Here is a 13,827-nt window from a genome sequence, read left to right as displayed (position 1 = left end):
CCACATGAAATATGACATATGTTGTGTCCAACACTAGTCCCACGCAAAATAGTCTCAGAACAGACGCACTGAAATAAAAGAGTATATTTAATTTAGGCCCCTTGCTTTTGATGGGACCAATTCAAGTAGAACTCAGCTGGATCACAACCATCCAGCCAGATTTACAGAACCGCGCCACCCTAACCTCTTTACTTGGAAGTAAGGCCCACTGAGTTGAGCAGTGATGACTCTCATGCAGGAGACCAGCATTGGGCAATCATATAGTTATGCCAACACTTTGGCCAACCTAGGTCCTTCCAGGTGTTTTGGACTACAACTCCCATCAGCAGCGGAACCAGGGGATGAACATACTGTCCTTTGAAACAGCTGGAAGGCCCAGGTTGGCAAGAGGTGGAGTTAGCTGAACACTCTACAAAGGTGGAGTACATGCTTCTCCCCCTCCTCAGTCAACTCCCACAACAACCCTGTGAGGTAGGTTAGGCTGAGAGAGAGCATGACTGTCCCACAAGGTCACCCAGTGAGCTTCCTGGCCAAGTGGGGATTAGAACACTGGTCTCCAAGATCATAGTCCAGGGCTCAAACCACTACACTACACTGCCTCTGACAATTAAAAAATAAACTACAGGTGTCACTGGCAATAAAAAGGTCCACCTCCCAAACTTAGGGTGCACACATACATCTGTGCTTTGCAAGCATGCCAAGATTTAGAAATGAAACTTTCCAGAATATGGCAGAGGAAGAAGAAAAGGCTTCTGGACCGGCCACTCTCTGGGAAAACACCTGCCTTGATTTACTAATCTGCCACCTTCTTACAGTGCAGTTAATTTCCATGTCTACATCATTTGGGGAGGGAGAGGGAGGTCTTTGCTTGCATCAGCGCCACCTAGGCCAGCCACGATTCCCATTGTCTGAGGCCTGCCTCCTTGTGGCTGCCTCGCCGGCTGGCCAACCAAGTACGAACCCTGGGAGCGGTGAGCCTGCAGCAGGAGTTTCTGCGGAAAGGTATTCAGTGTGACTCAGCCTGCCACTGGTGCAATGGATTTACGTGACAGGAGGCATCCGGGCAAGCTGTCGTGCGAAGCTCTCTCTCCCCCCCTCCCTTCCTCTCTCTTCCGGTAGAAGAAGCCTGCAATTGCCCCCTCCCCAAGGACAGAAACTACCCTGAGGGGACCAGCCTTTTGAGATAAGCCTCCGTGTTCACTGGTGAAGTTACTTACACGCCTCTCCTAGCACGAGGCACCTGCAGAAGGATGGCGCCACCCAGCAGGTGTTCTGCACAATAGCCTTGCACGCGCGGGTGCCACCCCGGCTGACCTCACGGAGGCAGCGACCCCAGATGGCTTTAAAAGAGGATTAGACAAATCAATGGAGGCGGAGGAGAGGGCTCTCCATGGCTACTAGGCAGGGTGGCTGTGCTCTGGTGAGAGGCAGCAATGCCTCTGAATAGCAGTTGCTGGAAACCCCAGGAGGGGAGAGGGCTCTTATCTTCTTATGCACCCCCTTTCATGGTGTGAACATGCCAGGAATTAGCTGGCATTTGGGGGCTCCATCACAAGCCAGCAGCAACCCTCCTGCACCCCTTGATCCCTCCCAGTGGCCTCGGGCAGAGAGGGTCTTCCCGGACCCTCCATCCCACCCCCATGAAAGAAACATTCCTGCCAGAGGGGGAGATTGAGTGAGTCCATATGTCTCTGGCTTGTGTGATGAGGCTCCATTGCATCACTGCTGCTCAGCCCCCTCCTCTCCTCCCCACCTCATTTCCAGAGTGAGGAGGGGAATGCCAAAGCAGCAGTGACTGACGTCACTTGCAGGGGGGCCACCCCATTACATCACCCTTGCGGAACTTCCCAGCTCAAACTCTAAGCAGGGAGAGAGGGGAGCCAATAGCAGAGCCGGCTGGGTTTAACCCATGCCTGGCTACCAAACAATGGCTATTCTGGGTTTCCTGGGATTTAGCAGGAGCATACAAACCTAAGAGTAAGAAGCAGAAGAACATAAGAATTGAGAGCATAGTGCTATTTGGAAAGGTTCTCTGATTTTATTGTTAATATTCCTGTATACTATTTTATTTTTATTATTTTGTACAGCATCTGCTTTTTATTCGCTGCATTGCAGGGGGTTGGGCTAGATGACCCTTCAGGGCCCTTCCAACTCTACAGTCCTAGCATTCTGAGATTTAGGGCTCATCCACACTTTTGCTTGCCCCGTATTTTGATCGCCTTGTGTCCCAATTAATCCCCCCGAGGCCAGAAGCTTTCCTCAATGTTCTGCAGTTGTGCCTTGTGGAAATCCAATCTTACCTGCTGAATCAGAAGCACAGTAAGCAAAATCTCTCTCCAGTTTTTCCCAAGCATCTGATGAGATCTGATTCAGCAGGTAAGATCTGATTTTCACAAGGCACAGCAGTGGAACGGCGATAAAAGCTCTCAGATGCAGTGGAATTAATCGATACACAATCCAATCAAAATATGGGTCAAGTTAAAGTGTGAATGAGCACTTATTTGGTTTTTGCCTTTGCCTTTTGCCTGGCACAGTATATTGCTTGATCTTTTTTTGTGCTGCATTTGACCTACGCTTTGTATTTTGTTGTGAGATTATACTTGATAATGTATGTTGATTAGAGTTTCTGGCTTTTTTTGCATTGGAACTCCATTTTCGAACATCGGAAGAGCCTGCTGGATCAGGCCAATAGCACATCTAATCCAGTATCCTGCTCTCACAGTGGCTAGACTGTCACTCAGCAAGTAGAATCCAAGCACAAGAGCCCTCCCCCTCTGCGTTCATAGGCATTGCTGCCTCTGTGGAGGCAGAGCATAGCCATTGTGGCTTTTAGCAAATGATAGCCCTCTCCTTAATGATCTTGCCTAATCCCCTTTCAAAGCCACCCAAATTGGTGCCCATCTCTGCCTCTTGTGGGAGTGAGTTCCACAGTTTAATGTTGCACTGCATAAAGAAGTTCCTTTTATCTGTCCTGAATCTTCCAACATTCAGCTTCATCAAATGTCTAGCGTTAGAGGAAGAAGGAAAACTTTCCTCCATCCACTTTCTCCATGCCAGGCATAATTTTGCCTATCGTGTTGCCTCTTACTCGCCAAAAAAAGTCCCAAATGTTGCAACCTATTTTTTCCCTACAGTACTGGACCTCCACTTTGTATAACGTTCTGCAACTCTACCCTGCGACAGAACCCTGCTGTTCTGTTTTCCATGCGCTGATCTGAAATTCTTTTGAATATAAGTTGTTCGAGATATTATTTTTAAAAAAATATTAATGAAAGCAAAAGCCACCACACCTACCTGAAGAAAGTGGTGTTCAGTGATAAACTTCCTCTGAACATGGCGGGTCCATTCCTAACGGCCACAGGGAATAACGGCAGCCCTGTTGGATCTGAGCAAAAGCACCACCCAACCAGATGCCGCTTGGAAGTCTACAAGAAGCAACTGGTCTGTGGTAGCCTGATATCTGGCATCCAGCATCCGCTGGATATCACTTTCACTTCCATGCAAAGCCCACTCACACTTCCTTGCAAGTGGATGGCCTCCTTCCCCGCTCCTCCCCCTCCACACCACACTAACTTGCACATAGGTTGCAGCATTTGGGAGTTTTTAAGTTTAGAGAAAATGCAAGTAAAAGAGGCAACCTGATTGAAGTTTATAAAACTATGCCCGGCATGGAGAAAGTGGATAGAGAAGAGGTTCCCTTCCTCTCTCACAACTGTAGAATTTGTGGACATCCAAGGAAGCTGAATTTTGGGAATATTCAGAACAGACCAAAGACTATCGTGCTCAGCTGTGGAACCCACTGGAGGCAGCAAAGGCCACCAACTTGGATGGCTTTCAAAGACGACTGGACAAATTCAAGGAGGAGGAGAGGGATATCAGTGGCTCAGTACAACATCGCAATGTAAAATAAGATAAAATAATTTCTCCAAAGGCTGTGTGGAGACCCAGTGTAGCATAGTGGCTAGAGTGTCAGGCTAGGAACTAGAAGACCAGGGTTGAAATCCCCCCATCAGCCATGAAGCTTGGGCTCTGTCCCTGCCTCTCAGCCTGACCTACCTCACAGGGTTGTGGTGGCGATTAAATGAGGCTGGGGAGAAACATGTATGCCAACTTGAGCTCCTTGGAGAGAGAGAAATATGGGGTGTCAATGCGATAAATAAATTATGTGCATGCCATGAGAATCCAGAGGATTGCAAGCACTCATGAGCTCACAGAAGTTAGCTCCAAGCAAGTAAATGTTCGGTTCCTTCCTCCTATAAAACAAACAAACAAACAACACCTTTCCTGTGAGGCCTACAGTTCAGGCCCCTTCATTGCTGCCCACAACAAAATGGAAGCTTGAAAACATGAAACTGCAGCCATTCGAAGTTCTCTCTTGTCTCCCCTTCCTTCTTATCTGCCTTGCCGCCTTGCCGCTTTCCTCTCAAACACAATTTAATTTGTAAGCTTCTGGGGGCAGGGAAGCCTCTAATTTTAATGCTCCCTCCATTAAGAGTCACATGGAAGACTCTGTACATCACACATGCCATTTTCATTTGACTGCAGCTCAGCTTCTGGCAAAAAACCAAGACACTCATCTCACACTCTGGAATTTGACATCACCAGTTACGTATCTAATTATGTAACAACATCTTTCTCAGTTGTTGGGTTTCCTTTTGTCGAATAAGTTTTATGACAACAGTGACCCAGATCTCCATCTCCTATTATGGACTGGTATTATACCTGAACACTTTTGGTTCTTAGCTAAAACTTTGGCCTCACTCCCCCTCCCACGCTGTGTGTGGCCCACAGGTTCTGTGTCAAAGTACTCTTGTGGCCCACTTGGTATGAAGAGTTGGACCACCCTGGCCTAGAGGAACCAAACCTAGTCACCTCTGTTTTCAGAGTCTGCCCTGGGGGTTAATGCAGAAAAGAACCCACCAGGCCCAGCCATTTGGGGTTTCAATGGGATTTCCAAAAACCTACCAAGGAAAATCAGCATTTAAAAGGAAGCACAGTCAAAATCAGGTGCTGTGAAAGGAAAAGGGTCTGCTCCCAAGCCATGGACTCTGATAGCTGGACTTCCTCTTAAAGGTTTAAAGTTTAAATGAGGTTAAATGTGGGACACCCACCCAAAATGAGTTTTGGCTTCCTTTTGAAATGAGGACGGGAAGAATCATGCATGGTACCTTGAGCTCCTTGGGGAGAAAGGTCAACAACAACCAGTACTACTACTACTACTACTTCTACAACTACAACAACTACTACTACTACAACAACAACAGTATCTCAATTCAAAACGGCATCAGTTGGTATTCAAACATAGATGGAAAAAACGCTCCTCTATCTCAGGCACTATCAGGCCACACTGGGGAAACATTATCCCAAGACATGTCCAAACACATAGAGAGCAGGCAGGCAGACAGACAAACAGACAGACAGATAAACTACTTTCCAAAATATATAGTAGGTCAATCAATCAATCAGCACTATTGGTTTCGATGCAAAGGAAATCCAATGCAAACAGGGGAGAGGAACATCATCAATTACATATCGTTTGCAGACTGAAAGTCACAACAGTGAATGTGGATAGCATTCACTGGACTGATTTCTGTCCCACACAAGGAACAAATCAGCAGACACGGGCCATTTTCTGCTCCTGTTCCCATTTCCTTCAGAATTCCACCTTGCCCAGGACCAGTGATCCTAATAATACGAGACAGGATGTTGACAAAAGGAGCCCAGCTTGCCTTTCTTTCTCCACCAAGGACAATGAAAGGTGACCTTCGCAGGCACGTGCTGGCAAGTGGTAGCCGCTGATCTGGAAATAGAATCAGAAGCTGCAAAACTCTTCCAGTTTGCTGGCACTGAGAAGCTTCTATGAGGCAACCCGGAGCTGGCAGCTCCTTGTTCTCAGTCTGAAGAAAACAGAATGGGGTTTCACACCCCAAAGTGCAACACAAATTTGTTCCACCTTCCTTTTGCCTCGGGTCAAACCATGTACAGCAGGTTTTTGAAACCACGCAGAAACCTGCTGGACCTCTTTATGCAAGGTGCAAGTGAGCCGAACAGACATGCCCCACCCCCTTGACCAATTCAAAAGAAGCATTGCTGCCTATAACTTTAGGTGGGGCTGCTTCTGAATCAGAAACCAAATGCAAAGACAAGCCCAACAGGGATCCTCCATTCTTGCTTTAAAAGACAGTTTTAATACCATGGAGAACCCGGCCAACTAAATCAAACCTCCATGCTTAGAGGAAGTGTAACTTTGGACACCAGATGGTAGAGACAAAGAACAACAGGAACATCAGAAAAGCCTGGTGGATCAGGCCAATGGCCCAGCTATTCCAGCATCCTGTTCTCACAGTGGCCAACCAGATGCTCCATAGAGAAGCAAGCAGCAAGCAGGACTTGAGCACAAGAGCCCTCTTTCCTCCTGCTGTTTCCAGAAACTGGTATTCAGAAGCATTATTGCCTCTGACTGTGGAGCCAGAGCATAGCTACCATAGCTAGTAGCCTTCAAGAGCCTTCTCCTCGTCCATGAATTTGCCTAATTCTCTTTTAAAGCCACCCAGGTTGTTGGCCATCACTGCCTCCTGTGGGAGGGAGTTCCACAGTTTAACTATGCACAGCGTGAAGGACTTTCTTTCCTCTGTACCAGATCATCCAGCAGCTTCATTGGAAGTCCATGAGTTCTAGTGTTATGAGAGAGGGAGAAAAACTTCTCTCTATCCACTTTCACCATGGAATCATAGAATTGCAGAGTTGGAAGGGACCTTAAGGGTCCTCTAACCAATAATAATAATAATAATAATAATAATAATAATAATAATAATAATAATAATTTATTATTTATACCCCGCCCATCTGGCTGAGTTTCCCCAGCCACTCTGGGCGGCTCCCAATCAGTGTTAAAAACAGTACAGCGTTACATATTAAAAACTTCCCTGAACAGGGCTGCCTTAAGATGTCTTCTGAATGTCAGGTAATTATTTATCTCTTTGACATCTGATGGGAGGGCGTTCCACAGGGCGGGCGCCACTACCGAGAAGGCCCTCTGTCTGGTTCCCTGTAGCCTCACTTCTCGCAGTGAGGGAACCGCCAGAAGGCCCTCGGCGCTAGATCTCATACCCAAACCCCTGCAATGCAGGAATATGCAGCTGGCCCATACGGGGATCAAACCCACAACCTTGGTATTTTCAACACCATGTTCTAACCACCTGAGCCACCTTCATCATGCCAGGTGTCATTTTATAAACTTCTACCATGTCACCTCTTTGGGCTTGTCCACATTTCCGCTTGTTCTATGCCAAGGACTGCAAATTGGAGGATACATCAATATATCACCCAACCCTAGTCAGCAGTTCTCACCTGTGACCACTAAATAAACCCTCCACATTCAGAGGCAGTGTATCTTTCAGTATCAGATGCTTAGAGCCAAAGGGCAACAGGAGCACTACAGTCATACCTCGGGTTACAGACGCTTCAGGTTGCGGTTTTTCAGGTTACGGACCACCGAAACCCGGAAGTACTGGAACAGGTTACTTCTGGCTTTTGGCTGCCGTGCATGCGCAAAAGCACTAAGTTGCACTTTGCGCATGTGCAGAAGCACCAAATCACAACCCGCGCATGCACAGATGCGTCACTGAGGGTTGTGGACGCTACGGGTTGTGAACGTGCATCCCACACGGATCATGTTCGCAACCCGAGCGTCCACTGTACTGGGAAGCTTTCCAGAGGCGCCAACTGACCACAGCCGGAGGCAGTGCACTGAACTAACCCAACCCAGCGCCTGGCCCAGCTAGTCAGCTTTTATCTCCTGCCAACTCTGAGTTCAAATCCTGCATTTCATCATTTCCGGCGGAGACTTACTTGGCTCCTGCTGTCAGAAAGTGGTTGCTCTTGAGCACGGCAGCCAGCAACGGGGTCTCCTCCTTGGCACCTGCCCACTGCTGGTGCCTCAAACGTGGGCAGAGGCACACCCTTCCCTGCCTGCCCTGGGCAGCCAGGGGCTGAGCCCGGCCCCCGAGATAAGCCCCCGAGTTCGCCAGCTCTGACCCCGAAGAGTAGCTCCTCACTGCCATTGCAATTTGCTCCGCTCTGCTCTGCTCTGTTCTGCCTCGGAAGCTGACTCCAGCCAGCCCAGCCCCAGGGCAGGAAGTTGTTCTGTAATCACAAGGAGGGGAATTTCCTCTGTGACTGCCGCCTCCACGCAGCATCGGGCCTCTCTCTCAGCCGCCCCCCTGGGAGTCACGTAGCTATCTTTGTCAACAGCCCTGCGCAGATGTGCTCTTGCCACAGCTGGGAGGCTGGAGCGCAGGCCTCTCTCTGCACCGCCTCTTGCATCATCGAGCCAGCCTGTGCATTGTCCACCTCAGAGGACACATGCAATTTCCACCCACCTCCGTGCCCCGCTAGCTGGTGGGGGGAGCACCGACACCTGGGCATCTCCCCAGCATGCAAGAGCTGTAAGAACGTGAGAAGAGCCTGATGGATCAGGCCAAAGACACATCTGGCACAGCACCCTGTTCTCACAATAGCTAAATGCCCCCAAGAACTTGGAAATAGAGATAGACTGCCACTGGGCCTGGAGGTTCCATCAGGACATAAGAAGAGCCCAGAGGCAGAGCATAGCTATCATGGTTAGTAGCCTTCTCCTCCATGAATTTGTCTTTTAAAGAAATCCAGGTTGGTGTTCCCCACTGCGTCCTGCGGGAGCAAGTTCCTGAGTTTAAATGCATGCCCTCAGATGGTTCACAGACGCACCCGTTTGCCCTCAAGCCAGACTCTTCCAAGCAGACTCCAGTGTGAGTGTGAGAGAAGAGCTATTTTATTCCCTGCTTGGTGAGGGAGGCAGCCAGACTTTTAAAAGCGCACAACCCCAAAGCAGCCAGGGTCGGGGCCCAGGGAATCGGCTCCGAGCTGGACGTGTGAGGAGTGTGTCTCTTGGAAGGAGAGCCAAGTCTCTGCGCTTGCCAGATGCCACCAGCCATATTGACGGCTGCCCAGAAGGAGGGGGGGGGGACTGTAAAGCCAAGAATGAATGGAGCAGCCAAGCTGTTGGGGAAACAGATGATCAGCGGAGGAAGGTGGCTCTCGTCTTTCGCCCCCTCCCCACCAGGCACCTGGAACATATGCTGGAGGGGAGAGGGTATGTTTAGCCTGGAGAAGACCGAGAGGTGCAAGCAGGATAGCTCAGTTGGTTAGAGCATGGTGCTAATAATGCCAAGGTTGCAGGTTCGATCCCCGTACGGGACAGCTGCATATTCCTGCATTGTGGGACTTGATGTTCGCCAGGGTCCCTTCCAACTCTACAATTCTATGATAGGCATCTTCAGAAGAAGTCTAGTGTCCATATCTGCCTTGGTCAGACCCCACTTAGAGTGTGGCGTGCAATTCAGGGCACTGCAGTTTAAGAAGGATATTGGCAAGCTGGAAGGTGGGCAGAGGAGGGTGACGGAGATTATCAAGGGTCCAAGCCTTTTGAGGAAAGGTTGAGGGCATTGGTTATATTTAGCCTGGAGAAGAAAAAACTTAGAGGTGATATGATAGCCATCTTCAAATATCTGAAGGACTCTCACTGAGAAGATGGAGCCAGCTTCTTTTCTGCTGCTCCAGAGGGTTGGACCCGGACCAAAGGATTCAAATGGCAAGAGAGGAGATTCTGACAAGGAACAACTTTCTGACCATAGGATCTGTTCCACGGTGGAGGATTCTCCTTCCACAGCAGTGGATTCTCCGTCTCTGGAGGATTTTCAAGAGGCTGGATGGCAATCAGTCAGGGACTCTTCAGCTGCGATTCCTGCATTGCAGAAGTTGGGCTAGATGCCCTTCCAACTCTACAATTCTAGGTTTGCACGATTCTTTGGTGCAGAAGGAGCTGCTCAAGCTGTCCCAGGGCCAGGCCACGAGCCTCCTTGGCAGGAGAGCGCTGGATCTCGTTGCTCACACCAACCCGTGCTAAAGAATATTCTAAGGGTGGGGGGCACTTCCTTTCTGGCCAAATAAGCAACAGTGAACATAGGAAGAGTCCTGGGATGGCTCAGTCGAAAAGAAGCCGATTTCTAGTCCAGCATCCAGTCCTCACAGTGGCCAACCGGACATCTCTTCCAGGAAGCCCATAATCAGGACCTGAGCGCCAGAGCAACCCTCTCCCCACTTGGGATCCCCAGGAAGTAGGATTCAGAGGCAGACCATAGCCATTGTAGCTAATAACCATCAACAGCCCCTCTGTCCAGTCCTCTTTTAAAACCATCCAAGCCGGTGGCTCCTGCGGCAGTGAGTTCCATCATTTAACTATGCATTGCATTCAGAAGGACTTGCTTATGTCTGCCCTGAATTTCCTAGCATTTCTCCTTTTTCTCCAAGGAGCTCAGAGTGGTGGACGTGGTTCTCCCTTCCCCCCTCAATTAATTCCCACAACAACCCTGTAAGGCAGGCTAGGCTGAGAGGCAGTGACTGGCCTCCAAGGTCACCCAGTGAACTTCATGACTAAGTGGGGATTTGAACCCAGGTCTCCCATGTCCTAGTCTGATAATGTAACCACTTTGCAACACTGCCTCTCTTAAGATGTAGCTCTGGCCTAGTTTGCACACCATGGAAAGTCAAGCTATTTATTTGTTTATTGCATTTATAGCCCACCTTTTTTCCTCCCAGGTTCTCCTGCCCACAACAACCCTGTGAGGTAGGCTAAGCCAAGAGGCAGCGACAGATCCACAGTCATGACCTAGTGAGGAGCTTCATGACCTAGTCGGGATTTGAACCCTGGCCTCTCTCAGGTCCTAATTGAACACTACCACTTTCTAAAGGAAAAAGCCCCAGATCTTGAAACTTTTCCTTGCTCTAATAACCCCCTCACTGCTTTCTGAAACTGTGGTTCTCCAGATCGGAACACAGGAAGTCAGACCACTGGTCTATCTAGCCCAATGCTGTCTACACTGACTGGCAGCAGATCCCCACGATTTCAGGCAGGAGAATCTCTCACCATTGGGGATTGAACCTGGGACCTTCTGCACTCAAAGCAAGTGTTCCATCCCTGAGGTATAGTCCTTCCCTTAGCTTGCAGGACTACAACTCCCATTGTCCTTGACCTTCGACCCTCCTGGCAGGGCCTGATGGGAGATGGCAGTTCAGAAAAGCAGCTGGGAGGATGCTGGCTCCCCCTTCCCACCCTACTGGTGACAGCTGCCCTACCAGAGCAGTCCTACCTGAAGCAGTCGGTGTGCCAGTCTGCGTTGAGAGCCTGCAAATATTGGCCGTCGTAGATATTGTGGCTGCAGCTGGCGCATATCGGCAGATCGCTTCCTGGAGAGGGAAACAGAGGTGGGGGCAGGTTGAGTGGAGGGGGGTCATCAGCACAGCCTGGGCTCTCACTGCAGATTTCAGTTTTTGCCCAAAACCAGATGTAGGCCTACAAACAGGGCCCTTGTCTGCACGACATTTTTAAAGTGGTATAGTACCACTTCAAACTGGCATGGCTTTCCCCGAAAGAATTCTAGGGACGGCAGTTTTGGCCTTGAGGAGCTACAGTTCCCAAGCCCTTAACAAACTACAGATCCTGGGAAGCCAAACAGGCTTTCAATGCATGTTGGATGTGTGGTGTGGCCTCAGAGAGGAAGGAGGGAGTCAATGCATACCACATATTTAAAGCAGTCTAAGACCACTTTAAACAGGCACGGCTTCTCCCGAAGAATCTTGGCAACCATAGTTTGCTAAGGATGTTGAGTTGCTTTTAGAAATACCCCTATTAGCCCCCACTCCCGGAACTACAATTTCCAGAGTTCCCTGGGAACAGGGATTGACTGTCAAACCACTCTGGGATTTGCAGTTTGGGGAGGGGAATAAGGGGTCCCCTAAAAACCCTCAGCACCCATAACAAACTACACTTCCCAGGATTTTTTTGGGGGAAAGGCATGACTATTTAAAGTTGCATGACGCTGATTTAAATGTATAGTGCAGAGGCACCCCAAAACTCCAGAGGGGCTGTGGGTGATTTCTCTCTCTCCCCCCAGAATGCACCTCATCCTCCTGTGCCCCCCCCCCCAGAATAGATTTGTTTGAAGCAGTGCTCAAAGAAATGCAGCACTCACACTGAATGAACAAGGGTGCCTCTGAGAACACACAGAATAACTTCCGTAATCCGAACCTGAAGCATGGCTCCACCAGGAGCCTCATCTTTGTTAACTCTTGAGAGGGGGCATGGGGGGGGTAATGGCAATTCTCCTGCACCCAGCTGCTCACAAATGCCCAGAGGCCCCTAGCTGAGGCTAGCCCTATGACCTCCTTTCCCATGGCTGGTGGCCACAGATCGATCTCCTGTTTATATAACAGCAGGACTGCCCCCTACTTCACTCCCATAGATTGGGTGTGTGTGGAGAGGAGTGGCAGGGAAACCAGGGAGGCATCCCTAGAAATGGAGAACAGAATGGGGGGGTGATAATTTTTTTCTTGCACCCAGACTCTGAACCTGTTTTCAGTAGCAGGCCTCCATGCTGTAACAATTACAGGGGAGCAAGGGTGTCTTGGAGCATGCACAGAGAGTGCTTTCTTTTTTCTTTGTAACCACAGCATGCCCACCCTCTTCTGGACCCAGATGCCATTGGGGTTATGAGGATCAGAAAGATGATAAGATTTGTGGGGCGAGGGGGACACTCTTCTTCCTGCTGTGAATGAGCATTTTATTCACCCTATCCTGTTCCACCCGTTTGCAAAAGGAGAATTCCCACACTCAGGAAAGGCTCTATGAATCCTCAACTTTCAGTAAAGTGGCGAAAATATTTGCGAAAGGAAGTGGGAAAGCATGGATCCTAGAATCAACCCCGAAGTCTTTTATCCAAACCCCACTTTCTTGCATTCCGGTCAGACGAGACTCCCTTGCCTGCGGCAGGAGGTCGGGAGAAACAGCACCCTGGACAGCACCCACCGGATGGGCACCGGATTAACCTCCCCGCCCCCGCCTCCTGGGGTGAGTTGAAAGCGCAGAGACAACGGGCTGGAGGTGGGGAGAGAGGAAACGCGCTCTGCACGTGCTCAGAGACGCGCTCCCACTTAGTCCGCGCACGCCCGTTAAGGCGAGTGAAGGGGCTAAGTAGGCCTTGGGGGCCTCTCCCAACCTTCCGAGGACCACTCCACAAGCCCCACTAGCGCACGCGCGTGAAGTAGATCTCTCCTTTCGCCCCCACCCCTGCCGGCCTCTTGCACGTGTGAATGCCTGCCACGCGTGCAATGCAGCAAGGGGGCGGCCCGGACGTTTCTCTCGCTCTCTCCCACCCCCTGTGGGGCTCAAGGTCAAGCAGGGGATGGGGCGGAGGAGCCCTGCACGCCACCCCACTCCGTCACCACCGCGCCCCAGGAGTCAGGCCAGAGGCCGGGCGAGGGGCGACGTGGAGTGGGGGTGGGGAGGGCTCTCTTCCAGGACCCACCTTCGTCCTCTCCCATGGGCTCGTCTCTCCAGGTGCAGCACAGGAGCATCAGCCTCATGCGGACGCCGCGCCAGACCCCCCCGGCTCGGGCGGCAGCAGCGTCGGCGTCGGCGTCTCCTCCCTGCGCTTGCCGGGCGGCGAAGGGGGCAGGGCGGGCAAGGCTGGCTGCTTGGTTGCGCCGGCTGCGGACTCGCCCGGGCCGACTGCGCGGCAGCCCTGGGAAAATGGGGCGGGGGGTGAGGAGGAGGAGGGAGGCGGGTCCAAAGAGGAGCCAGCCAGCCAGAGGGACCCCCCTTACTCCGCCCGTCTCCAGCTATAATGCAACGTGCGCTGCAAGGCGATGCAAGGCCAGGCGCCTCCCCTCTCGCTTGGACGGGGCGGGGGGCTAGAAGAAGCGGAGTCCCGGCAGGGATGCAGCCAGCCAGCC

At 50.7% G+C, this 13,827-nt stretch overlaps 1 protein-coding gene across 2 annotated transcripts in view; it reads right to left on the bottom strand.

Annotated features, from left to right (window-relative positions):
• Positions 1 to 13,827, bottom strand: part of LIMK1 (LIM domain kinase 1) — a 36,398-nt gene extending 22,571 nt beyond the window's left edge. Inside the window, exons 1-2 of one of the 2 annotated variants that reach the window (XM_053366928.1) lie at positions 13,401 to 13,827; positions 11,187 to 11,283 (exon numbers count right to left, since the gene is read on the bottom strand). In XM_053366928.1, coding sequence (XP_053222903.1) covers positions 11,187 to 11,283; positions 13,401 to 13,458 — 155 coding nt within the window. In that variant the 5' untranslated portion in view covers positions 13,459 to 13,827. Of the gene's footprint in view, positions 1 to 7,851; positions 8,109 to 11,186; positions 11,284 to 13,400 lie in introns of those variants that run through there. The other variant, XM_053366927.1, reaches the window with a different exon arrangement.

This window comes from Podarcis raffonei, chromosome 15 (genome assembly GCF_027172205.1).
Source record: "Podarcis raffonei isolate rPodRaf1 chromosome 15, rPodRaf1.pri, whole genome shotgun sequence".
Classification (NCBI taxonomy): Eukaryota; Metazoa; Chordata; class Lepidosauria; order Squamata; family Lacertidae; genus Podarcis; species Podarcis raffonei.
This window is presented reverse-complemented; position numbering and strand designations above follow the sequence as displayed.